General features: G+C 37.9%; 1 protein-coding gene across 2 annotated transcripts in view; it reads left to right on the forward strand.

Moving 5' to 3' along the window:
• The window catches only part of CA8 (carbonic anhydrase 8), a 49,195-nt gene extending 24,412 nt beyond the window's left edge, over positions 1 to 24,783 (forward strand). For both annotated transcript variants that reach the window (XM_068932633.1, XM_068932634.1), the window contains 5 exons: positions 1,883 to 1,945; positions 3,324 to 3,372; positions 6,532 to 6,644; positions 12,171 to 12,343; positions 24,124 to 24,783. In XM_068932633.1, coding sequence (XP_068788734.1) covers positions 1,883 to 1,945; positions 3,324 to 3,372; positions 6,532 to 6,644; positions 12,171 to 12,305 — 360 coding nt within the window. In that variant the 3' untranslated portion in view covers positions 12,306 to 12,343; positions 24,124 to 24,783. The remainder of the gene's footprint in view (positions 1 to 1,882; positions 1,946 to 3,323; positions 3,373 to 6,531; positions 6,645 to 12,170; positions 12,344 to 24,123) is intronic.
• The last annotated feature ends 630 nt before the right edge of the window (positions 24,784 to 25,413 follow it).

Genomic DNA, 25,413 nt, shown 5'->3' on the forward strand with positions numbered 1-25,413 from the left:
GCAAACCCTCAGAGAAGCTCACGAAGACACTCAAAGCTTGTTGGTCAGAACTGCAAACTGGGCAGTTGGCTGGACAATCTAATTGCTTTTCAAAAATTTTTAAGGGCTGCACGCCATAAAAAAGGTTATCAGTTTTAGTCCCCAAACACCAGTTTCTAGTCCTCTTTTTGAGAGGTGGCAAAGTGTTCCATTTAAGTTGGTTTTGAGGAAGAGATTTAGAATACATAGTTAGGTGAAATGGATTTTCTTTCACATTGGTATTATTAATTTGTCATATTCCGTAATGACTTTATGAGTGCCTTTGAGCTTTACCTCTGTTTGAATTTAAAGGTACATTGGTTACAGTTCCAACACTGAGATAGAACTGCTAAAAATGGATGTTAGAAAGTCTTCATTCTCTCAGCGTTGTGTCCTAGAGGGCTATGTCATAATTGCTTATGCAAGTCACCTTCTAATTCCAGCAGAGGTAACCTTGGAGTTACAAAGTTATATATAAAGTTCTTAAATAAATCTGAAATGATTTTCCATTTCTGGTCTCTCACCTCAATCAGAGTTCTTAAACATTCCAAGATGCTTTCTCAGTAGCCAAGAAGGGCTTCATATAATTAAAATTGACTGAGGAAAAACAGTATTTATGCTGTTTGTTAAGGGGGTGGAGAGAGCAAATTCAGTCACCCTTTTTTTCTGTTAAAGACATAGAAAATAATCATTTTGCACTATAGTTCTCAGAAAAATCATTTTAAGGTTACCAAAAATATTTTCTTTAAGTGACTGACCTTGCTGGTTATTAAGCTAGAAACCACATCTCTGAAGTGATTTCAATTTCTTTTACCTACTTTGAGGGTTTTAAACTGAAATCCTAGTCTGAAACAAACAAACAAACAAATCCTCCTGACTTCCTAGAAATATAAACTACGTTGTGTTGATGATCAGTTGCTTCCCTCCGAAGACTACTGTTGTGCTGTGTTCCACAAAACCAAAAAGTGAACAAATCTCTCAGGATCCACCTCTCCTATTCTTATCCATATCCGCTTAGCTCTCCAGCTCAGATATGTACATGTTGGCAAACAAATCAAGTGGAAGGCCATTCTGGTTCTTTCTATTTTGCCAGCGTTGCTCTGAAGGTAAAAGCTAGGGTCTTAGGTTGGGTAGTTCAGGTCAGAAGCTGTTCTGTTGAAATCAGTGTGCAGAGTGAACAGTGTTCATGGGGGAAAAAAAAAGAATTTCTTATTTCAAAATTTGATTTCTTTTGAAAGCCCCACAAACTGTGCTTTACAGACCTTTGGTAAAGGCAGTGCTGCAGGCTGTGTGTAGCTAGGCTTTCGCCTGCAGAAGCTTAGAGACGCATGTGCGCGAGGGGATCTGTCGTTCTGCACTCTGCAGTCAGACGAAACTTCCTTGAGCTTCAGAGGTACCTTGGGCCCGGATTTGCAAAGCTGTGGGAACAAATTGAAAAAATGTCTGGTGTTTGTTCACTCTGTTCCTTTCTGTGTACTTTTCTAACAAAAACTGGTGAGGACAAACTGAAACCTTGGCATTTATATGTCACGGTGCTACATGATTTTGACCCTATATGCAGCATATGCTGCAAAACAAGGTTAGTTAAGACTTACCAAACTTAACTTTGGCTCCTTTTCTTGTTCTGTCAGTTTCTATCTCTGCCTTAAAGTTATTTAAACCTCATTTAGTTTTTGCTGATGACTTTATTGTATGTGATATAAGTGTTTAGAGTTGCCATGTAACAGTGTATTTGGCTAATGCAAGGTTATATAGCTTCACTAAAAACAACTACAGAACTCACTGTACTGGTTGACCTCTGTCTTGCCTCACAGTTTCAGAAATAACAGAATACTGAAATCCATCTTTGCTTACTGTATTTCAGATAGGGAAAGAACATGTAGGCCTAAAGGCTGTGACTGAAATTCTCCAGGACATCCAGTACAAGGTAAGGCATTGTCTGAAGAAATACTACCTTCACTGACCAGAGATGGAGTAAGTGAGGGAAAGGGTATATGTGAAACACTGAAGCCAGGAGAATGGTTTCAGACTTGTTTGTAGTAAAACCACATGTGAAAGCCATAGTCCCGTGGCCTGCATCAGAAGGTTATCATTTTACAGTATTTTTAGGCAATATACAGACCTTGTAGTTGCTTCCTTTTTTGACCAAAGGAAAGTTTCATCTCCTGTACTAGAAACTGATTTCAAGTACTACATTTTCAGTGATTATCAGTACAGAGTCAATGTGAATATAAGCACTGCAACATGCTCAGGGATCCCCAATGGCGGCATGTCCAAACTTGTCTGGTTTTCGCCATAGAGGGAAAAATAGATAAACTGAACACTCGTATTAACTTGCAGTGGGAAAACAGCCAAAGCACAAAGCAGCCTTGTCAGGTGGATTACGTGTAGGGAGCGTGAAGGACAGATAAAAAAGTGTAGCAGGATTGAGGTGATCTGGGTGCTCTTCGGAATTTTGTTGCTATCTTGCGTGACCTTGGACAAGTTACTTAATCTCTCTGCTTCACTCTCTCTGTCATAGTCATGCTTACCTTTGATTATAAAGTATTTTGAGATCTGTGAATGAAAAGTTTTCTATATGGGCCTGGAGAAACTATCCACTCACTTTAGTGGATGCTGAGTGTAGAAAAATGAGAAACTTACTAGAAGGGAATCTAAAATATTATTTTAGTCTGATAATATATGGTAGACTTAGGCATCCTGATTAATTTTAAAAACTAATAGTTTATTTAGATATCTGTGAAAAAGAGCAGCAGTGTACAGAATGCTATGCGGTTTCATTACTGAAGGTACAGCTAAGAAGATGAAGGTCATGAAAGGCCAAGTCATTGTCAGCAGGTTGGTCTTTAGAGGGTCAGCCTGAAACATGCTTTGTGCGTACATAAAATTTGTTTTCATTAAATACATCCAACCAGCTTTATTTTAGTAGATGTTAGCTATGCTGATCAAGAAAAAGCTCACTTTGGCCCTTGGTCAACAACTACATTTTGTATAGGAGCACTAAAATTCATGTAGGGAATTTTAAGGTTGGGATCTGAAAGAAGCGCAAGTACAAAAAGCATCGAGTGAAAAAATTAATGAGATAACCTTGGATTTAAAATTCAAAATACAAAAAAAAAAAAAAAGGTGTTTGCATAGCTGCAAGGACAAATGCAATGGTGAATAAATGGAGGCTTTTAATGTGGTTGCTGTGGACAGGAATTCAAGGCTTAGCCCTAAAACAACACACAGTGTGTTTTCCCCTTCCATTCATCTTTGTTTTAGTAAGAAACTAGAAATGAGATTGATTTGTATTCATTTTTCAGGGAAAGTCCAAAACAATACCCTGTTTTAATCCCAACTCTTTATTGCCAGGTAGGTGCTTTTACTTACTTTTGTGTGGGTGGATTACTGGCAAAGCTCTTTATCACTTCTGACATGAGGAGATAATGTTGTCTAACATTATCTAACATGTTGTCTTAACACAGGAAAGAAATTTTGTCTATCTGGAAATTATCCAATGAATGTCCGTCTTGTTCCTTACTGTGCCCATTAACAGTCTCAAAAGCATTACCTCTGCAATACAGCTGGATCATATTAATGAGAAGGAGGATAACTGATACTCGAAGGTAGTTACAGCCCCTCTCCCCAGGTGGTAGGACTCATTAAGGGCACAGACCCATGCTGAGATAAAATAGCTCTAAAGACATTGTTTATTTGAAGCTAATTGCAGAAGCTGAGATAATCTTGATCAAAACAATTGTCTGCAAGCCTGAGAGGATATCCTCAGTAGTGCATTTTGCACCTAATGGTGCTAATACAAGTAGAGAAAAAGTCCCTTTGGTACTTAAGGTAACTTTGCACCTGCATCATGTGAGTGGAATGTGACGTTGTAGCATCCCTACAGTTCATGTAGCCTCAGCAGTCCTGTGGCTAGCTTTCTCCATGATTTGTTATTCTCACCTGGAGGGGGAGCTATGCGTAATCCTTGCATTACTTCCGCATAAAATAGGAGGCTGATATTCCTCAAACAGTGCCTATTTTTGCCCAAGAGAGCATAAGGTTATCCACTTGCCAAACTGGCTTTCTGGTAGCATCAAAAGACCATATAAATGCTACGACACCTTTATAACATGCAGGGAACAATGTCAATGGGAGGAAATTCAAATTCATGTAGTAAAAATTTAGAGAGTAACAATAAGGAAACAGTCACTTACTCTACCTTGTCTTGAAAAAATGAGTTTCTAGAAGAAAAATGTTTCTTCAGTGAATGTTTCTAAGCTAACTTTCATGTCATAGTGGCAAAAATTTTAAACTTGATTTTGCGAAGAAACTCTGATCTGTACTAACCTATATTAGCTATATCAGAAGCACATTGTTTGGGTTGCAAAGTCAATTGCTCAGCAATTAGGAATTGCAGGAATTAAGGCTGCCTGTGCCCTTTATACATATGCATTATAAAACATCCTTTAATTGCATGACCAGAAATTATTTTTTACAGGACCCCTGCTTCACAGTTCCTGTTAGATGCTAATCAAGTCACATAAACCTAATTTTTAACAAGTGATCTCTAACTATGTGTTCCTCATTTTCTAGGTGCCCGACTTGAGATCATGGGGTCTGATTTGCAGAAGTACTGAGTGCTTACACCTGCAACTGAAGTCAATGGGAGCAGTGCTCTGAATGCATAAAGTGCTATAGAAAGTTAACTACTCTGAGAAATCAGGTTCTAAGCATCTCATGTTGCACATCTCAAATAAATAGATGCATTTGACCTTAATATCTCTGTATCTCAGTTCCCCAGCTTTAAAACGGGGGAATAATCTATCTTTCCTCACCACACTGGGGTGTTGGAACAATAGATTAATTCATGTTTATGAAGCACTTAGTGAAGAAATGAGTGCTTTAGAAGTCACCATGAGGAAATGAAAAATTAGGTCCTCTAACAGGCAGGATTTGAATAGCGTGGAAAAAAGAAGATCTAGGACCACATATTGAATAATGGGAAAGCCAAATGTTGGTAGCTGCTATTCAAGAGAATATCATCCATCTTTGCAACTATATGATGAAAAGTTGTCTAGAAAAATCATACATAATCATACCATGAGACTGTCACAGTGCATGCACAGGATGGGCTGAATTAATTCTTGCAACTCTGAACTTTTGAGTGTTTGACAATGCAACTTTATTTCAATGGATTTTCTATGTAATCCCCTAACTGTAAAAGAAAATTACACCAATAAAACAAAAACCATGTCCTGACAATCACATGCTTCATTAGCAAGGTTTAATTCTAATGATATTCCTCTGAGCTACTAGTGAAATGGCAGGAACAGGTTAGGTCAACTGAGCAAACTTTTTCCAGTTTCCAGCATCCCATTCTGTCCTTGTCAGGCTGGTCACAATGTTCCCTAGCTCTCTCTCCGAATGAGTCTCCCTCCGTTTCCATTTTCTCTCTAGGTTTGATTCTTATCCCCTCTTTTCAAATCAGGCAGTTTTTTCTACATAATTCATAAGCTGTGTCGGGGAGTCATCTGTGAATGTGGCCTGCAGCAGCAAAGGACAGTCCTACTTCATCTCACTCCTGAAGTGCGGTGCAATTGGAATCTCTGGGGGATTTAATCGTTAAAATCAAAGTTGTTGCGTGCAGAGTTAAAACTCTGATAAAAGTTGAGTGTATCTTTTTGAGTGTATCTCAAATAAGTGTGTCACAAGAATTCTGAACTAAACAATTTGAGCTGAGTTGTTTTCACTGATTTTTTTTTTCTACAAAATTAAGTAAATTCATCCTTAAAACATATCCTAAATATAGAATTCAGTCCAAATGGAATCACCACAGCCCTTTTCACGCCTCTACCTTCTAAACGGGATTTTTCTTACAGCTTTTGACACTAATGTTTTCCGCCTCTGTTAGCAAGAGATAAGAAATTTAGATCTTGATCCAGCAGTGAACTTTAAGCTCCATGCATTATTGGGCTTGAGATTCTAATTGTCCAGAGCGACAAAAAGAGATCTAATTCCTCCATCCCCTCTTCCAAGCATGTGGAGCTAGGTGCAAAGGAAGGCAGCTCTAAGAGATTTATTACAGCAGGGAATGTGGGATCAGGAAACCTGGAGGCTCTTTACCACCATATTATTTATTTTCTGTGTAACTTTGAGGAGTTGGGTGCATGTTATTTTTCACATCTGTAAAGTGACGTGTTCATCTATAAAGTAGTAATTTGCAGGGAGAAGTTACTGTAAAGTAAGTGAGGAGACTTACAACACAACGTGACACCATATTAACCTCTCTTTCAAAGCGGAGTTAGTGACCATTAACCTCTTTTTCAGAGTGGAGTTAGTGACCATGTACTCATGTATGTTCACATGAGAAAGTAGTGGACAGTACTCAGCAGGCTATAAATTCACACCTTAGCTTACTGCATACTAACTTTGTCATATGAACAAGCCCATGGATATCATAAGCTATCATAATTAAAGGTCACAGTCCTCTTCCTTAATGTCATAAAAATTCAACAATTCTTTTAATTTCAGATCCTCTACTACGTGACTACTGGGTGTATGAAGGCTCCCTAACCATTCCGCCCTGCAGTGAAGGTGTCACCTGGATATTATTTCGCTATCCTTTGACTGTGTCCCAAGTGCAGGTAACAGCTGTGCTTAAAGTGACCTTAGAATATGGTTACGAGCTAAAGGTTATAGCGTGCAAATACATATATCAGGGCATTATATCTGCTTCTCCTTGAAGATCCCATTAGATCAGTACATGACTTTTCAAGTAAAGGTTAAGCTTTTTGATTCACTGAAAGCAATATAAAGGTCAGAGATGAAAAACCTTGTTTCCTTGTTATCATTTATCATCTGCATTTAAAATAATTCTTTGCTAAAGTGAAAGAAAAGGAAAGAAAGAAAGAAGTCAGTAGGCAAAGGAAATTCAATTCTTTGTAATCGTAAGCTTTCAAATACCACTGCTCTTTGATGTTAAAGGAACAAAAAAACACTGGGAGACACTATGTCCTGGAGAATGAAAAATGTTAACATAGTGTAGTTTAGCTATATTGCATTGAACTATATTTAACTTACCTTGCTCTTTTTTTAGTTCTACTTGATAGTGAGTGGCTAATGAAAACTGCCTGTTTCAATTTGATATCACATATATGTATTTTTAAGTACTTTTTAAAAAAATACCCAATTCACACGAACCTCTCTATAGAGAACATTTCAAACCTGTCTACAGATAATCCCAGTGAAAACAGCTGGCATTGAGCAAATGAGTGTTATCCTGCAGTCTGTGAATCCCAGCTGAAGAAATGTGGGTATAGTCTAAGGGAAACTGCTTTAATTTTTACTGCCTGTTCTGAAAAGTGTGCAAACAGTAGGAAAAAGAAAAGCATAAAAGGTAGTAAATTAAAATTTAAATTGTTTCAGCTTTAATAGTCTAAAATTTTACTAGTAATGCTATCAAAATATTCTAACAACTTCTCATTTGAAATTGACACTGTTTCTTCTCATATGAAAACTGGATTTTAGTTCTAATCTTAGGATAAAAGCAGTAGTTCCCAATAAATTTATTTGTAAGTTAGCTGCAACTTAAGTATATCCTATTATGACTCTGGTATTTATTCGCTTATGAAAGGATAAGTCTTATGTTTACTTACTATGGAGTAAATGAAAACGTATGTCTACTGGCATTATTAGATTCAGAATAATTTTTAAAGATAAAGTATATTTTATAAAATGGCAGCTAATCATCCAGATATGATGTGGGTAAATAAGAGGACTTCCAAGTCTTTAACTTGTATTCAACATTTTGGCTGCAACTAAGTGTCTGGACTATTTGTGCATATGGGTGAGAGGACATAAGAGAGATTCCATCTAAGGAGATGTTAGAAATACCAGAACTCTTGACTCTGGAAAATAAGAGGATGTAGTATAACATATACCTTTTTGAATCATCCATGGAAGGCTGGTAAAGGCATTTAATTTTATTAACCGTGCTTGTAGCAGTAAAGCATAGTTATCAGTGAAAATGCATTTCTAATTAATTTAAATACATATTTTTTACATGTGTCATTAACTTGTAGAACTGTATTCTCTGGGATATGAATGAACACAGTTTATGAAACTTCAAACCATTAATATAACTACTAGTAGCATCTGTGATTATCGCAGGTAAGAGACAGATTTAGGGCTTTCTGTTTTTTCATGCATCAGGCCATAAAATAATCAGCTCCTGAGTGTCAATAATAAATTATAATAAAGAATGACACAATCAGATATAGAGTAGGGTTTATTGCCTTCCTCTGAAGGTGAATACATTGGAGACAAGATACTTATTCACATTCTCATTTCCTGTAATTAGCATAGTGATATTGATTAGCTTAACATACTGTGAGACACAAGGGAAAACAAAATGAATAAAATCACAATTCTTGTTTATGGGCATACCTGTATAATTTCATATTTGCTTATCATAAAACAATAGAGAAGTAACTATTTTCCCGTAGGTGTAATAGGCTGACCATTTCAAAGTAGAGAATCTTTTTCTCCTGAAGACAATTTTAAATGGTAAAGTTCAGCTGAATGCAGTGGAGTTACTCCTGATTTAAGCCAATGTAAATAAAAGGAGAATCATCTCCATACGCAGCTCACTTCAGCAGCTGTGATCTGAAGGTGTTGGTTATGTGAATAGCAAAAGAGCAAACTAGGACTGCAGCATCAGCACGTGCATTTCTAGAGCCTGATTCTGCTTACACTGAAATCTGTGACTTGATGCTTTGGTCCTTACTTCCTTCAGAGAGTGATTTCTTTCACAAATAGTTCTATGAAGTCTGGATAAAATGTGCAAGTGAATGTTCTCCACTGAGAATAAGGGCTTTGCAGTCTGATTCTTGGAGTTACGTTATTCACCTCAGTGGAAAGGAGATCAAAGCTTGTCTGGAAAGCTACGTCCTCCTGTTGACAGTACTCTTTTTGCACATCCTCCTTTTGTCTTTTTACCATCCTCACTTGTCTCATGTTAAAATATACAGCACAGAAGGAATTACGTGTTGACTGCTATTGTGAAACACCCAGCCCGTGTGTGCATACTGCAGAAATATAAGGAAAAAATAGAAAACTCCCTCCTACTAGGCCTATAAAGAGCAGGAAGAAATGGGGAAGGACTTTCTCATACTTCTTTCCGCTATATATTTTTAAAATTGGACATTTTGTGAATGATTTGCTTTGTGGTTCACTGAAGCACAGAACAAGTACGTTGTCTAAGCTAGTCAGAGTAGGGATCTTAAACAGTGATACAGCGAGGAGCTGTCTTTCTGCTGTACTCATCATTGGACTTAACTGGTTTATGTATTGAGCAGCTAGGTCTCTAGTCCTTTTGTCCAGCGGATGAAAAATCAAATCATTTTAAAGGACAGAAATAGTAACTATCATAGACAGAGTAGAAATTATACAAAATCTGTGTAGTCTGTGAAATAAAGCGCTCTGTGAGGTTCATGGTATTCTGTTCACTGGGAAACAGGTCTGCTTTCATGAAGGCATATGAAATTTTCAAGGAAAATCATAATGTTCCTGTTTCTCATGTGAAAGAAATGTGCACAGAGAAAACATGCAAATATTCTTTATTTTATTTATTTGTTCTATTCTTCAGCAAATATTTAAGTAAAACAGAATAAAGCGGTATTGGGCAAATAAATGTGGGGAAGTAGCATAAACGTTCCCTGAAAATTCTGCAAAGTATAAACTTTGTTTTTGCTCAGTGGATACGTGAATGTTAACTTTGTGGATTTACTCTTCCACTGGGTAGAATTTGATCCTGAATTGCGGTGTAAACAGGACTGCGTCATGCTCAGGGTCTTCTGGGCATGAGAAGAACTTTTATGCATGGCTCTTCCTGTTGAAAAGTGTGTAAATATCCAAGGATTCGTATCTGTGTCCCTCAAAAGTACCTATTTCCTCTATAGTCCTACAAGGTGTACTTCACAGCACTGATTTGTGAGAAGACTGGGATAAGAAGGTGGGGAGGAGATAGTAAATGATCCCATGTCAGATGAAGCAGAATCAGTGGGGCGCACACATTCCCTTTTCCACATGGAAATTTAATGGGAAAAGTAGTATCAGCACAGCTAGCATTCTTTTTAGGCAGGCGTTTTGACAGAACCACTTCTCACGAGTGAAGTGGACAACCATGTATTTAGAGGGTCTCTGTCAGATGGGTCTGAATCATGATATCCAAGACTGAACCAGGAGGCTAGCAGGCTCAGAAGTGATCCCCCCAGAGTGCAGCTGCAATTCCTGACTTCCCTGCAGACTAAAGGACAGGCATGGGGATCAGGTCAATCTTACTTTCTTGACTGCACAAATTGGAAGCTGCTTTAGTAGCAGATAGTTCACAAATGCCAGCTTTGCAGAGTCAGCTGTCCCCTCTCCTTCATCTATGTTTATTTGAAATCCTCATTCTCAAAAGATCAGACAAATACCATATGCTTGTAAAATGCTCCTTCCTAAACGACATTTATTTCAGACTTTGCAATGTTGATTGCAATGGTGATAGAGGCTATCTTATAGAACCCAGTCAGTGATTTACCAACATCTGAGTCCTGACGACTTTTTCAGTTCACAAGCCTGTAGTGGGTTTGTTATCAGTTTGATTTAAATAAAGATAAAAAACACTTCCAAAATAAGGATCTGCCCTTAAAAGCACTTTAAAGGAGTTTCACAGTTTTTTCTGCCTTTCATCTTTTCAGTGTAAGTTGCTGCCTTATATGTCAGCTGCAAGCAGCAGAAGAGTGTCGATTTCTAGGAACAGTGATTTTTGAGGAAAAAACAGCAGAGCAGAGCTAGCCTCTGAAACAACTAAATAAGTCTATTTCATTTATGCTGTAGAGTGGAAAACAACAATGAAAGCAGTTGTCTTTTGAGTTCAGTAGTTCTCTGCAGGCAATACAGGAATAAAAATGCCATTACCTGCTGTTTAGTACCTCATTTCTTTTAATTCTGGGATTAGATTTGAATTCTCTCTTTAGTCAGATAGGGTGTGTTTCATGGGGTAGTTCTCACTTACTCTCTAATCTCTCAGCTGATAAAATGATAAATGATAAAATATTTAAGGCCCCATTATGCTTTCTGTATAGCTTCAGTTTCAAGGTACAGCTGAGCTGGATAGTGAGGCATCACGGTCAGTGTGAGAAGTACAAGAGGCTCAGCCTACATGAGTCAGCCTTCAGGTGGGTTTGCTGTGTACAGCTCGGACAGTTTTTCAACATGCCAAAGCAAAAAAAAAATGCAGTTTTTTGAATAATTGTAACCACTCAGACTTCTAAAAACAATACTAGGGAACAGTGAGGTGTAATGTTGCCGAAAGATGCAATGATTTTCTTAGTTTTGTATCACACGTAGCTCAGTGATGATACTGAGTATGGAGATGAAAGCTACTGACATTTATCACCAACCTAAATCAGATAAAACTGAAAAAAATCTCGAAAAGTGAGATTAATAAGTCAGAAATATATTTCCTTTGGATCAGCTGAAGTATTTTATATGACCCTTTAAAAATTCCAAAATTATATTTGATAAAAAAGATATGTAGCACCCACATCTGCAGAACCTCGAAGTGTAGTTTCATTTCGACTGGAAAAAACATGATGCTTTTCAGTGTAAAGTGTCGTCAGATTTCATCTGAAGTTGGGAGTCTGATCAAAATGCTCCTGCTTTAGCAAATAATTTTTATTTAAATGAAGCAACGATTTCAGGTAATAAATAAATTACTGAAAAAAATTCATAACAGTTTCTAGTTGACTGAGTTATTGCTGAAATGCACTTCTTTGAAGAAGACTACAATGATTACCCTGATGTAAAAACCGTGCGGTTGATATGTGGGATGCAATCTACAATGGAGAGGAAGGATATAGATCCCCCCAAAAATGATGAAAATGGGGAGGATAAGTTTGCAAAACCATGTGCATAAAAGTTCTTCTTTTTCCCTACATATTACATGTTACATGTTTTGACAATGCTGGCAATTATATTAAAATGATAATAGTGAATATTTAAATATGTGGTATGTAAATACTCAAAGATTCAAAGCTGCAACAGTGGCTGGGCATGGCTGCTTTTGATCATGAGTCCCATGGTGAAGAATATATCTCAGCTTCTTCATGTTTGTTTTTTTTCAGATAGAAGAATTTCGTAGATTGAGGACACATGTTAAAGGTGCAGAACTTTTAGAGGGCTGCGATGGAATCTTAGGAGATAACTTTAGACCAACTCAGCCACTTAGTGACAGAGTCATCAGGGCTGCATTCCAGTAGCAGAAGAGGAAGAAAAACAAAAATAAATCATTATTCAGGTGAGTAAAAGCTTAGCAGAACAATCAAAACATTGAAATAATTTTCACTGGGGAGATTTTGCTACAAGAGAAAATGCATGGAGTACATTGTCACAACTATAAATCTTGACTCTGTAATATTTTGTTTTATCCTGTGGTAAAAACAGTTTAGTTTACCTTTCTGAAATGCTAAGAATTAGGTGCTTCAGTGGCTGGAATCCAATATGCAGTTGAGTGAATTGGAATCTTTGTGTTGACTTCAGTAGATAGTGGATCAGGTGAGGTTAGATCACAGTTATTTCTTGCAGCTTTAAAAGTTCTCCTATTGCAATGAGCAGCAGCATATTACACCGAAGGTTATGTGATAGATTTCCCAGTTATGGAAGTACACTGGTTGATTTCTTGATGTGTTCTTATAAGGTCAATCGTAGTCCTTCTAGCCCTTCTAGTGTTATACACTAGAAGAAACAGGGTACTAATTCTGGAAGGTTTCTTTTTGGATTCCTTCTCCCTGTGTTAGAATGCTGTACTTTCCCAACGTGACAATGAGTCTTGTGCAAAACCAGTGCAGATGCAAGAGGAGGCTGATTAATTAACTTCTATCATGGCTAATTTTTCACATTATTTCGTTTATCAAGGTAGTTGTTTCTGCTTATCCTCAGTGATGCTTCTAGTCCCGACTGGCTCACAGAGCAAGAATTTAGAGATAACTTTGGATTCAGTGCACAAGAGCTAATACACATGTGAACCTGCATTATCCACACCTCAGTTATTAAAACTTCCCATGTCGTGTTCCCCCAGCCTCTATCAATTACAAGGAAAATTCCCTCAATACTCCACCGTTACTCACCAAACCTCATTACACTTAGGTAATCAATGTTTTACTATAATGAAAAGCCTGATAAAGAGATTCTTAGAGACTTAGATTAAAGAAAATTTGCTCTCAAGACTAGCTATCACTGAAGTAGTAAGTCAGACAGCAACATTTATGGTTGTTTGTGCAATAGGAGTGGCCCGGCTTATCACTAATAAGATAACTACTTTGAAAAGTCTTCAGAAAAGAATGAAAGTCTTCATTTGCTCTCTGTAGTAAGTCCTACGTCTTTGTAACATAAATTAATAAAAGTTTTCATCTAGTATCATACAATAAACTTTATTTAAATAATAAAACAACAATAGGGTGCTCCTCATTACCCTATTTTACTGGAAGAATCCATTATATAAAGGCATCAGCTTTTCTGTCTGAACATTTCTTCAAAACCATATGCTTATAAAGAGAACCAATTTATCCAGAGTTTCACCTGGAAGAATACTGCTGAAAGGCTTTGATATGCACTATAGGGTAAGGACATTTGTTTGTGCATTAAATTCTTGTCCTAAGTCAATGACAGAACTCCCTACTTCACTTGAAACTCTGCTATGGAGTCAAGCCTTTTCATATTATTCTCTGGGTCCAGCCCCCAACTTCAGATGAAGTTAACAAATGATCAGGCAGCAGATAACCCCTGACACAGATTAATAATTTAAAGCTTCCGAAAATGGATGCATTAAAATCCAGTGGGAAGATTATCTTTCCTCCTGCATGTGACAGAAATCATTAAATGGGCTAGGACAGTGGCCAACAATTTGATGAAGGTCTTTCAATATAATGTAAGCATTGAAATATTTTCCAAGTAAGTATTTGCATTTTATAACTTCATTTAATATCAACATCTCAGGGTTTAAGAGAAGAAAACAAAACATTGGTCCCTCCATTAATATTATTTTCTCATTCCCATATTTAATTTTGGCCACATCCCTAAGCCTAATTCTCAATTACATGGTTCTCTGCAATCACAAAATGTCATCAGTTTAATCTTGAAATGAATGATTCAAATTCAACCCAACCTCTGCATAAAAATTACTTGGGAAAATCATAGCAATATTAAAGGACAATTTTTCTCTGAGTGAATAATGCCCTAAGGCCAATGCAGGTAATTCAAGTTTCTGTAACACTGAAATTACTTGACATGCTGACTTTGAATTTTAAGCACGAAAGAGTTTTACAACTGCTGGAATTGAAATATGAAAACGTCCTATTTACTTTCATGTCTGAAATTTTATATTTGTCAACACTTGTAAGTAATTGTTTTGAATAATATTTACCTTGGCAATGCTTCACGAAATAATCTGCAGTTTTAATTCCTAAATGATGGAATTTTTAATGTAAAATTATAGTATTTACTGCAGGGCTATGCTAATTATGGATGCTCAAGCACTGAAGAACTGTGACTATAGGCATTGTGAGAGCACGCAGAAGACATGGGCCTTGACTCTCCACACCTGATTGAATTATTTATACAAAATTCTTTTGGTGAAGTCCTCTCTTTTAGTTTTGGATGCATCAGTCCAAATAGCACAGAACAAATCAAGGGTTCACAGTACATTCTTGCTACTGAGTTTGTCTCTGATGGGCTGGGAACTAGATATATGAAGCCTAAAAATAAACCATGTGACCTCCCTTCTGCACATAGAGGGAGAAGAGGAAGAAAAGCTTTCTACTTGCTTTGTAGTGCTTTCCTAGCACTGTTTCCTCCAGGAGGAAGGTGTTGAGAGACAGCAGCTTACCACAAAGGTCAGATATCCTCAGAAAAGGCGTCTTCCCTCTTTTGTAGGAATGAATAATGGTCCTTCAGCTTGAACTTCTGACGTTGGCTGAATATTCCTATGAGGACTCAGTGGCAGACAGCGAGATAATAGTTTACAGGATGGCATCTACATAGTGATCAAAAAGGGAGCATCCCCTGCTTTCAAAGAGGAGATCACCTTTTATTTTGAAGCTCTGATATGCCGTGAATATTACAATTATGAACACACAGGTGGACTTCCTTTCTGACATGATGCCCCACATGGCTGCTGGCACTTTCCTGTCTGTAGCGTTTCTAGTATTTTCTCTTTTATTCCACGCCAGTGTGGTGCAGCCACTTGAAAAACCTTGAGGAACGTTGAGTTCTGACCTCATCAGTCTGTCAAGGAAAGGAGGAGACCAATGTTTCAGTTTAAGTGGTGTATAGAAAGGAGTAGAAAGAGATTGCTTAAAAGGTCTAATTAGTTTTGACGGAATCAGAGTGCTGGCTCTAAGTATGCCATGTTCATAAATCTTCAGAACATCTGTTCCTCAGCCGTGATTGAAACCTTGGCAAAGCTGAGCCCTTTGTGGTTTATCGTCAAATGGCATATAAGATGTTGATCTTTCATGCAATTTGTGGTAGTTTGTTGAACTGAAGGCAGAGATGACCTGAGCATGATACACCATGGTGTGTGATATCGGGTAAAGAACAGATTGTTTTTTTGTTGAGTTTGAGGGTTTTTTTTCCTCTGTGGTTAGAAGGCCAGATTTCCAAATAGTCCCCTCCAGTTCTAGGATGAAGTCTAGCCAGGCTCTAAAGGGAGTGTTCAGGAGGACACAGCAGATAGAAAAGTTCACCTTCTGAACTTTTTAGCTCCACTCCTCTCTCTAACCACTCATTTGTTGCGTGTGGGATAAGCAGGTTGCTGTCTAGTTGGCCACTTTTGACTCTGTTTTTCCACAGAACCAGCCTACACAAATAGGCATCTGTCTCCCATACCCTGGGGTTAGTGAGTCTTTGAATTCTGTGGGGTTTCTTGAAATACATCCTTTACCAAACAGTCTTCATGTGCTTTTATCTCCTGCAGCTGGTGAAATTTTTACATCCATTTCCCTGGAAAAGACTTTTTTTTTCTTTTTTTTTCTTTTTTTTCTTTTTTCTTTTTTTTTTTTCTATTTCCAACCTCTTTCAATCACATCCACCTGTGATAGAGCCAATCCAGTGGTAAGGAAGTTGGAGGGAAAGCTCAGTGTGGATTTGTTTTCAGACAGGTGGGAGAACAATTTCAGTTATGTTTTAGCCAATGAAGAAAATAGAATCATAGACTAGTTGAGGTTGGAAGGGACCTCTGGAGATCATCTAGTCCAATCCCACTGCTCAAAGCAGGTTCAACTGGTCAACTAGAGCAGATTGTTCAAAGCCTTGTCCGACTGGGTTTTGAATATCTCCAAGGAAGGAGACTCCGCAGTCTCTCCGGGCAACTTGTTCTAGTGTTTCACCACCTTCACAGTAATAATATTTTTTCTTTCTATGTTTAAATGAAATTTCCTGTATTTTGATTTGTGCCCATGGCCTCTTATCCTCTCACTGAGAAGAGTCTGGCACCATCTTCTTTACTCCCTCCCATCAGGTATTCATATGCATTGATAAGATCCTTCTCTTCTCCAGACTGAACAATCACAGCTCTTTCAGCCTCTCCTCCTATGACAGATATTCCAGTCTCTTAGTCATCTCTGTGGCCCTTCACTGGACTTGCTTCATTCTATCCATGTCTCTCTTGTACTGGAGAGCCCCAAACTGGACCCAGTACTCCAGATGTAGTCTCACCAGTGCTGAGTGCGGGAGAGGATCACTTCCCTTGACCTGCTGGCAACGCTTTTCCTAAGGCAGCCCAGGAGGCTGTTGGTGTTCTTTGCCACAGTGGCACATCACTGGCTCATGTTCAGCCTCTTGTCCACCGGGATCTGCAGATCCTTTTCTAAAAGAAAAGGGAGAAAGGATAGCATTGTGACCTTTGTGTTACCACTAGTTTTTTGATACTTACCTCAGAGCCTTTGCTAAGGGTATCAGGCTACTTCCGGAAAATTTCAGATGATCCTGGAAAAAGATTTGTAGTTTTTATTGTTATACAGAAAAGCTTAAAAATGGGAACACCAAATGCTATCTCTCCTAGAAAGCAAATAAGAAAAACCACAAATCTACCGTTCTTATTAAAGACTAGTCTTTTGTCAATTTTGGGCCTGATTCATTATTTTCAAATGTGTGATTCGTCAATATTCCAGCAGGCTATCATATTTTTGGGCTTAACGCCTTGTGTAATATATGGATAAGTACTTTTTCAGGAGTGTATTTTTCACTGAAAACAGCATTATTTGTGGTTTCCAATGGACGTACCATCTCTTTAATCCTTGTTACTTCACGTGTAATTGATTTGATGGAAATGCCATCTCCTCTTCACGTGTAATTGATTTGATGGAAATGCCATCTCCTCTGTTATATCAGTGGTTAACTCTGTAAGCAAAATTCACAGAAGGTACTGAGAATTTTGACAGTGAGTCAGAAAGATGTCTGATTTCAAACGTGTGGATATCAGCCTGCATTGATAATGATAATGAATTCAGGGCAGCATGCTTAAGGAGTTATACACAAGTCTACATCTCTTTGCAAATCAGGGTGTATAAACATGATTCCGTGCATGTTATAGTTTAGATGGCATTGCTTTCATTGACTCAGAGAAGGTCAGATAAGTGCCTAGTACAGAAGTCATGGAAATCAATGAGATTCTTTTAATAGAAGGCAATAAGACTTGGTGCTAAAAATGACTTGTTAAAATCATATTTAGAACATGCTTCCTTTTGAAAAGAGTAAGCTTTAATTTATTTACCACTAAGCATAACAAATAAACAATGGAATTTGGTCTTCAATGTGTTCTTTTAAAAAGTGCGCATACCAGTTACAAAAAGAACTAACTTTATTTGGCATCCATAAATCAAGAACTGTCTTCCAGGTATGGTGATGGTCTTTATGTATTCTGTCGACCTATCTATGTTATTCTAGTTCTCCTGAACAACTTCTTCTGTGTCTGATTCAGAAAATGCTGAAAAAGCATCAGTTTTTATTTACATAAACACACATGCACATTCATATGTACACGTACTTCTGTAGGTGACCTCAGATTGTCAGTAGCTGCAAGTTTATCCAATGCACTGTAAATTATAGTAGTTGAAATTAGCTTGGATTAAAAGCTATTCTTAATATAGTTACCGCTTTCCAAGCTGCACATTCAAATTAGAGGAGAAAGAAGTATGTAACATCATTAAAATACTGAGGGATTGTGTTAGACCTGATCAATGGGAGAGAGTAATTTAGGGTGGGAGGAACAGAGACAGCATACCTGGTATTGCAGAGACTATCTGCATGGTATTGTTGGGTCTGAGCAGACAAGTAAAAAGTAGCACAGCATTAGTTTCATAATACAGATAAAGAGAGAGCGCCATATGGTGACAGTCTCCATGGCATTTAGTAAATGCGTGGTGCAAATTTATTTTTGGAGCTGCTGAGCTGCTCTTGTGGCAGCAAAACCATGTGCTGCCCCTTCCATAGGGTGTTGAAGAGAGCGTCAGTGTTGCCAGTGGGAGTGAGCTATTACTAAACAGGTAGTAGTGCGTTTTCCTCTCTGTGATATTACATGTTGTATGATATAGGTAGAATATACATATGAAAGGCCTTTCAGGTAAAGAGTGAGCTGTGCAGTTATGCTTTGCCTTTGAGAACTGGAATTAAGAACAGCGTGATTCTATTTGTCATTTTGTTATTTGTCTAAGCAGATCTCAGGGAACTTCACACTTTAATGGAGGTTGACATTACCAATTAATATATATCTTTCCTCTCAGTTACTAGTTGCCTTGGTGGTTCCTGGAAGTTCACTGACAAGTTGCTCTGAGGAAGTTCCTACGCTCAGGGATTTTATACTTTCCTGTTGTGTTGATCCAAAGCTGGAGTGAGCTTTCAGCATCCATGCATCATTAAGTTATTATAACCATTCTTCTCTTTTTTCCTGGTTTAAAAAAGCAAAACAATGACTATCAACACTGGCTCTTAAGAAATATAAATGCTGATTTCCTAGATGTGATGAAATAGGAATATTTGTTCTGCTTCTCAGCAAGTGGTTTTTCATCAGTCATTGTCTGTCTCCATGATTTTGGATTTTGTGCTTAAGCAGCAGTTGGTTTAATTGTCGATTCAGTCTTTGAAAGAGGCTCAACTTTATGTCGTTAACAAAACTGACTGTTGTTCTCCTGTCTTTAAGAGCTTCTGTACAGTGCACAATGCTGCTGCCACTTCAGAGTGCTTGAGAACGTGCTTCCATTTAAGAGCATGAGCAGACCATGGGACAGAGGGCCAAATACCTTTAGCTTCTCAACCACACACCATAATCTGAGAGCTACTGGAAACATACCAGGAACACAGGGGAGTTCACGGGAGGAAGAGCTTCAGGAATGGTTGAAAAGTGCTGCCTTCTCAGGTGGCTTCCCACGACTTCATTGTAATAGGAGGGAATGGGATGTGCAGTGAGGCTGACCCTGTTATGTCAGCCGGACTTGTTTTCCTAGAGCTGAGGGAATTAGGAGTAGCATTAGTAGAGGAAGTTAGTGAGTACCAACTTCTGTTGCTCATGTGACATATCTCTGGCACAGGAGCCACAGTTTAAGGTTTCCGTAGTCATGGGCAGCCCACTGTAGTAGGAATTTGTGCTGATCCAGGCCACAGCATCAATACAGGGAATCACCAAGCCCTGAACGAGGAAGAAAACCATTTTGAATTGTAGTTACTTCCAGAATGGGTAACATACTGGAATTGTCCTTGTTCAATCCTTTGCTGAGCTCCTTTTACAATTACATAAATACCGGTAGAATAATAGGAAACAGGAAGAAGGAAAAAAAAAAAAAGAAAAAATTACTGCCTCTTTCTCAAAGCTAAACAAAATCTTAAGGTAACCTAGGAATCAGACCTCTGCTATATCCTTTAGATGAGATTTATTTACTTCATGTTGACAAGGTCTCCCCAATTTCTTAGCTTGTGGCTCTCAATCAACAGCACACGCTTTTTGCAATCCACAACGCACTCTTATCATCAGCCCTTTTTTAAAAAACATTGTGAGACTTTAATTTCCAGCTGCTCACAGTAAACCATGCATGGTTTGTGCACCACTACTTGGAAACTGATAGCATAATCAGGAAAACATGTCATAAAAAAAAACCCCTTCACATCATGTTTATTGGCAATTTCAACACAAAAGCTAGGGTCTGAACACACTGAGACCTTGCTACGTTGTTTTCACTTCTGGGGAAAATGCTGCAAATTCGTGGTGAGGGAAAATGGTAGGAAGTTTAAATCATTTATGATAAATCTTAGTATTTTGTAAAATATAAAGACTCAAATGAGTAGATATAAAATCTAGTGATGTAGCAGCTCTCAAATGTCAAGGATATTAGAAGGACATGCAGGTACCTGTGTTTGACCACACACGCACAAAAGAAAGCCTACAACATGCGGATGGATGTTTCTTCAGCAGTACTATACAAGATATCAGGAAATGGAGTACACTCTCTTACCTAGATGAAGTCATACTGGGAAATTAAAGCAGAATGTTATTACTTTGTTGGAACTGAGGGTCCTAATATTCACAGATCTTTACTCTTTTTGGAATTTCCGATTCTTTCATATGGATGAAAATCATGCAATTAAAGTATGCGTTTTCCAAACAAACTCTTGTTAAGCACATGGTAATATTTTGAAAACAGATAAAAAACCAAACTGATCAAGTTATTTGGGATGCTGAAAATGTTTGTGCAGCTGGTAATACTCACTCAAGAAAGAGAATACCAGTAGTAATTGTTATTAGCAATATTTTGTAACTGACACCAAAGTCTATGAAATACAGAATGATGTTACAAACCAAAACATATTTGTAATTTTTAAAACATATTTATGTATCACCACAGCTCAAGAGAAATAAAGATACACTTTTGTTGGTTAGGTACTGTTAAATATCCACAGAGCCAGATGTGGAGCACGGCACTGAATAAACTGTGGCCTTGTCCTGGAAGATGAATACAAGATGTCACAGGAAACATAAAAATGAATGAGGTAGTGAGTCTTCTCTTCTGAAACACTCTGAAGTCCATGCCTGACCGTGCTTTCAGGCGCTGTCTTTTAGATGGGATAGGAGAATGGTCGTATGTAGTCAGTGTTAAGGTGATCTTGCTACTCACGTCTTTTGAAATTTTTCTTAACTTTTTAGTTTAATCTGGTATTAAGGAGGAGGAGACAAGATACTTTTTCAGGGACAAAATGGAGATGTTGTGTGAGACAACCATAGTAAGGGATATGGCAAGACAAACGAGGTGGAAAAGCTGTCCAGAAAGGGAATTGTCTACTTTTAAGCAGCAGAAGAATGTTTTTGATCTTGTGTAATGGTCTTGGACTAAGACTGCTGCAATGAGGTATCTCATTACCTCCTTGTCAGATGGAATGGCATATTATCATGTCCATCCTATTTCATTTCTCCATATTCCACTTATATGCACTTTTTCAACATTTTTGGATGACTTTGAAAAGTAATCTTTTACAGTGAAATGTTCCTAACATCTTTCTCCTTTATAAGTGTATTCTATTACTATGGAAACTTGGGACTTTTGATTCTTAGAAATATACCGGTGTGGATCTCTCTGTGATCCTATCCCTGCCTCTTGTTTCCGAGATTAAGTTACAGTCTTGCAGTGACATTGTTATCTCAGATAAATAGCTTTGTTCAAGAAAGTTTACTCTCTGTTAGGAAAATAAATACATAAAATTAATATATGAAAGAATTAGAAATGAATATGCAGCCATTAATTTTTTTTTTTCAGTAATTTGCAGTGAAATATTAACAGAACTATTTAGGAAACAATAATTTTTTATTTCCAGAATAATTATTTGTGAATTTTGCTTCACCTGGTTAATATTTCTTTGTTTTAAACTATGGTTATTGTGATAAGAGCCCTCAAGTTCCCCAGGTGTTTACAGTTTATGATGCTGATCCTGGAAGCTTTTCTTTGGGGATAGGTGCCTGACCTGCAGAGAACCTCCCAGAAGCAGTGGGGACTCTATTTATGTGTAGGGATCAACCCAAGCAAAGGAAATCTCAGAGGCACATATATACACTTCAAACAATCAGCACATGTGGACAATTTTCTAATTATAACACACATGCACGTTTGTGTAATATTTAGCTCAGTTATTACATTTCCAAACGCTCTTCAGAAGAGTGAAGAAAGCAGATATCTTGATCTACGTAAACCTTTAGTCTGAGTAAAGCGATACTGGACCATATGTATTGTTAAACAGTGCTTTGAATTTAGCATGGTAGAAAAATTACTCTTAAACAAGAATAATGGGTAAACATGAGTAACAACACTGCTAATATATACAGTTAGGCTTTTGTCAGACAATATGTTATATATTTCTGTAACAAACACAACTGGTATCTTCTGACTGGCTCATAATTAGGTTCCTTTCCAAAAGTAATCCATTAATACAATAGCTGCCCAAATCCCAGTTCAACTTAATTTCACTGAATTTGATTTTTGGACTAAAAGCATTAAGCTTGAACTAGTGAAAAATGTACAAAGTGTGCATTCAATTAAGGAGTAATTAGATACTCAGTCACCCTTACATCACACTAGGGATTAGCCAAGAAAGAAGATAGATACTACTTGCTGTGGTGTATAGAACAATTTTGTTAATTAGTTTAGCACTAATTGAGATTGAGAAAGTGTCACTGTGTCACAGCGTTAGTTTGCCTACATGGAACCTTAAGAATACAAAGTTTCTATTTTTTTCTGAGCGTACTGGCTCAGATTGTTCAATGTAATACCCTCACCCTGTGTCTTTCCACTCAAGAGAAATCTTTCTGCTCGCTACCAGCGGGGTTTGGTCACTGCACCCTCATGTCAGTAGCCCACTGAAAAATGTACTGAGAGTTTTTCAAAATACCAAGAATAACTTGTTATTATTAAATATTTTTATGTTATACCTTTATAGCAAGGCCACAGGAAGAACTGGGCATCTGCTATACTATTACCTAAAATATGACTAAAAATAGCTGCTTTGTGAAGGGCTTACAGTCTCCTGTTGAAGGGAGCCAGTAGAAAGTTCTTCAAGTTGACCATCAAATGGTCCTGCTGCCAAACCTTGTGACTTTAGGGGATATTGGATGATAATCAGGGAGCACAGGGAAATCATTGCGTAGATTGTCTTCTGTGTAGACACCAATTTCTCAACTGCACTGCTGGTGACTGGCTGCCTCCACACTCCATCTTTAAAAAAAAGTTTTGGGAACTCTCTAGGGAGGTGTTGACTCTACTTGCAAGCAAAAGTAGCTGCAGGTGAATATTTACACCCAAACACTTAAGGATTGGTGTATTATTGTGTAATTGTTTTTACTCATTACTTATTGAGCTATAGTTGGCACTAAAATAACCTTAGGAAAACTGAGATTGTAGTACAATAGAATGAAACGTCACTCTCACACTTACCACTTCTGAACTGAGAAGCGCTGGGGCAACCTGAGTAGCTGATTTCCAGAGTTTATATTGAAACACATAGTATGTGTTTGCATGAAACCAAGACTTGTTTATCTCTACCGCTAATGAATATTACTGCTATTAGGAGGGACAGTTTGGGTCATTGCCTTCTGTCTCAGCACATCTGACTCCCATGAGAGCTGTATACTCAGCACTTCACACAGTAGGGCCCCTAAAAGGGTAAACAGTCAAAAACTCTATATGGCTAGTATATTTTCCTGTCTAGTTTACAGCTATGATCTTCACATTAGCATCAATTACCTGATTGATTCAGAAAGACAGTAGAAAAGCTTTGTTTCAAGGTAGTACTTTTACCACTGCATTTACTGTTGCAATTTCATTGCCATTTCTTCCACTGCTGTTAAATCTTCCAGCATTGGCTTCAGCCTAAATGAGAAGAATCAGGCCTGTTATGTCACTGAAGTATATGCCCTGAAACTCCCCCCACCTGCTATCATGAAACCCTTGCTTTTAGTTTCCCCTGTCTCCCTGGCTGGACATAAACAGTCTTTCAGACCTACTGCAGAGGAATTTCAGTAGCATAATTGTGCCATTCTCTTTTCAGAGTGGGGGAAGACAATGCTCCCACAGTGCCCTTGGATGAGAAATGGAAACTTTTGAGACTGCTGCTTCAGTTGAACCACAAAGCCTGTATTGTTTGCCTTCATCTAGTTCAGCCTTGATAGACAGCTGTGACAGTTGGTCTGTCCACACGGTCCGGTGAAATTCTGGGAATGGATCTGTACGTTAAAATAAAAAAACACATTAAATCTTCCAATTCACACTGTTACCTATTTTAAAATGGTAATTATCATTACTTATGTAGTTTCTTTACTATCTCATTCAATATTGGTCCAAATAGTACTAGTTTTAAGCTTGGCATGAATGTTAATATATATAGAAATACTCATCACTGTTTTGAATTTTGGATTTAATTTTATTTTATGGTATTTCTTGTGCTGTCATTAACTAATGTCTTTTCTGTAGAGGGGAGGTACATTCTGTAAAGCTAATAAAAGCATTCACTGTGCACAGAGGATATTATGTCAATTAAGAAATCAGTTTTGGGCAGAAGGGAACACTTCTCTGCCAAACCTATACATGTAACATTGTTTAGCTGAATAAAGCTGAGTGACGTTGGCATTACTAGGAACCTTTTTGAAATAAGGAACCGTTTTGAAACGAGGAGAATTAACCAATGTACCAATAAACAGAGTCATCTGGATTATTTTCTACTTGTTGGGTCATGGAACTTTGCAGAGATGTGTTCAATTCAGGCAGAAAATTATAGGCCCTTGTTCTCCTGTGAGTTATGACAGTTCCATTTGTTTCTGCACATTGCTGAGGATGGTGGTCTGGGGACCTGCTCTGCATGTCCTTAGCTCACTGCACAGCATGGGGATTGCCACGCTGGGCCACACAGGACACAACACTGGCAAAACAGAAAAGGGAAAGGTAGTCTAAGCCAGTTAATCAAGCTCATAGCTTCTATTCCTGCACAACATGTAGATTTGACAGACAGAGTCAATAACATGGTGAGAAGTAGCTTTGATCACCACAGTTTTCAGCACAGTCCATTTTACTAGCATGAAGAGGGCAGGTTTATGCAGAGACCTGTGTGAGTGGAGGAACGCCTGAGGCGCAGATGGCAAGCTCCAGGCAGGGACACAATGGAGATGCAAACAGAGGGTTCACAAAGGGGAGGAACTCCCTGGAAGCAGATTGGTGAGTCATCAATCACAAAGTCATCACCATGCAGTGGTAAATGAAGGTCGCAAGGCATCCTTAATCCACCTCTTCAGAGCTGCTGCTGAATAGGGAGTTGGGAATTCTCAGAGTCATTTATGTGCATATT

The sequence above is a fragment of the Struthio camelus genome, chromosome 2, assembly GCF_040807025.1.
Source record: "Struthio camelus isolate bStrCam1 chromosome 2, bStrCam1.hap1, whole genome shotgun sequence".
Taxonomy (NCBI): Eukaryota; Metazoa; Chordata; class Aves; order Struthioniformes; family Struthionidae; genus Struthio; species Struthio camelus.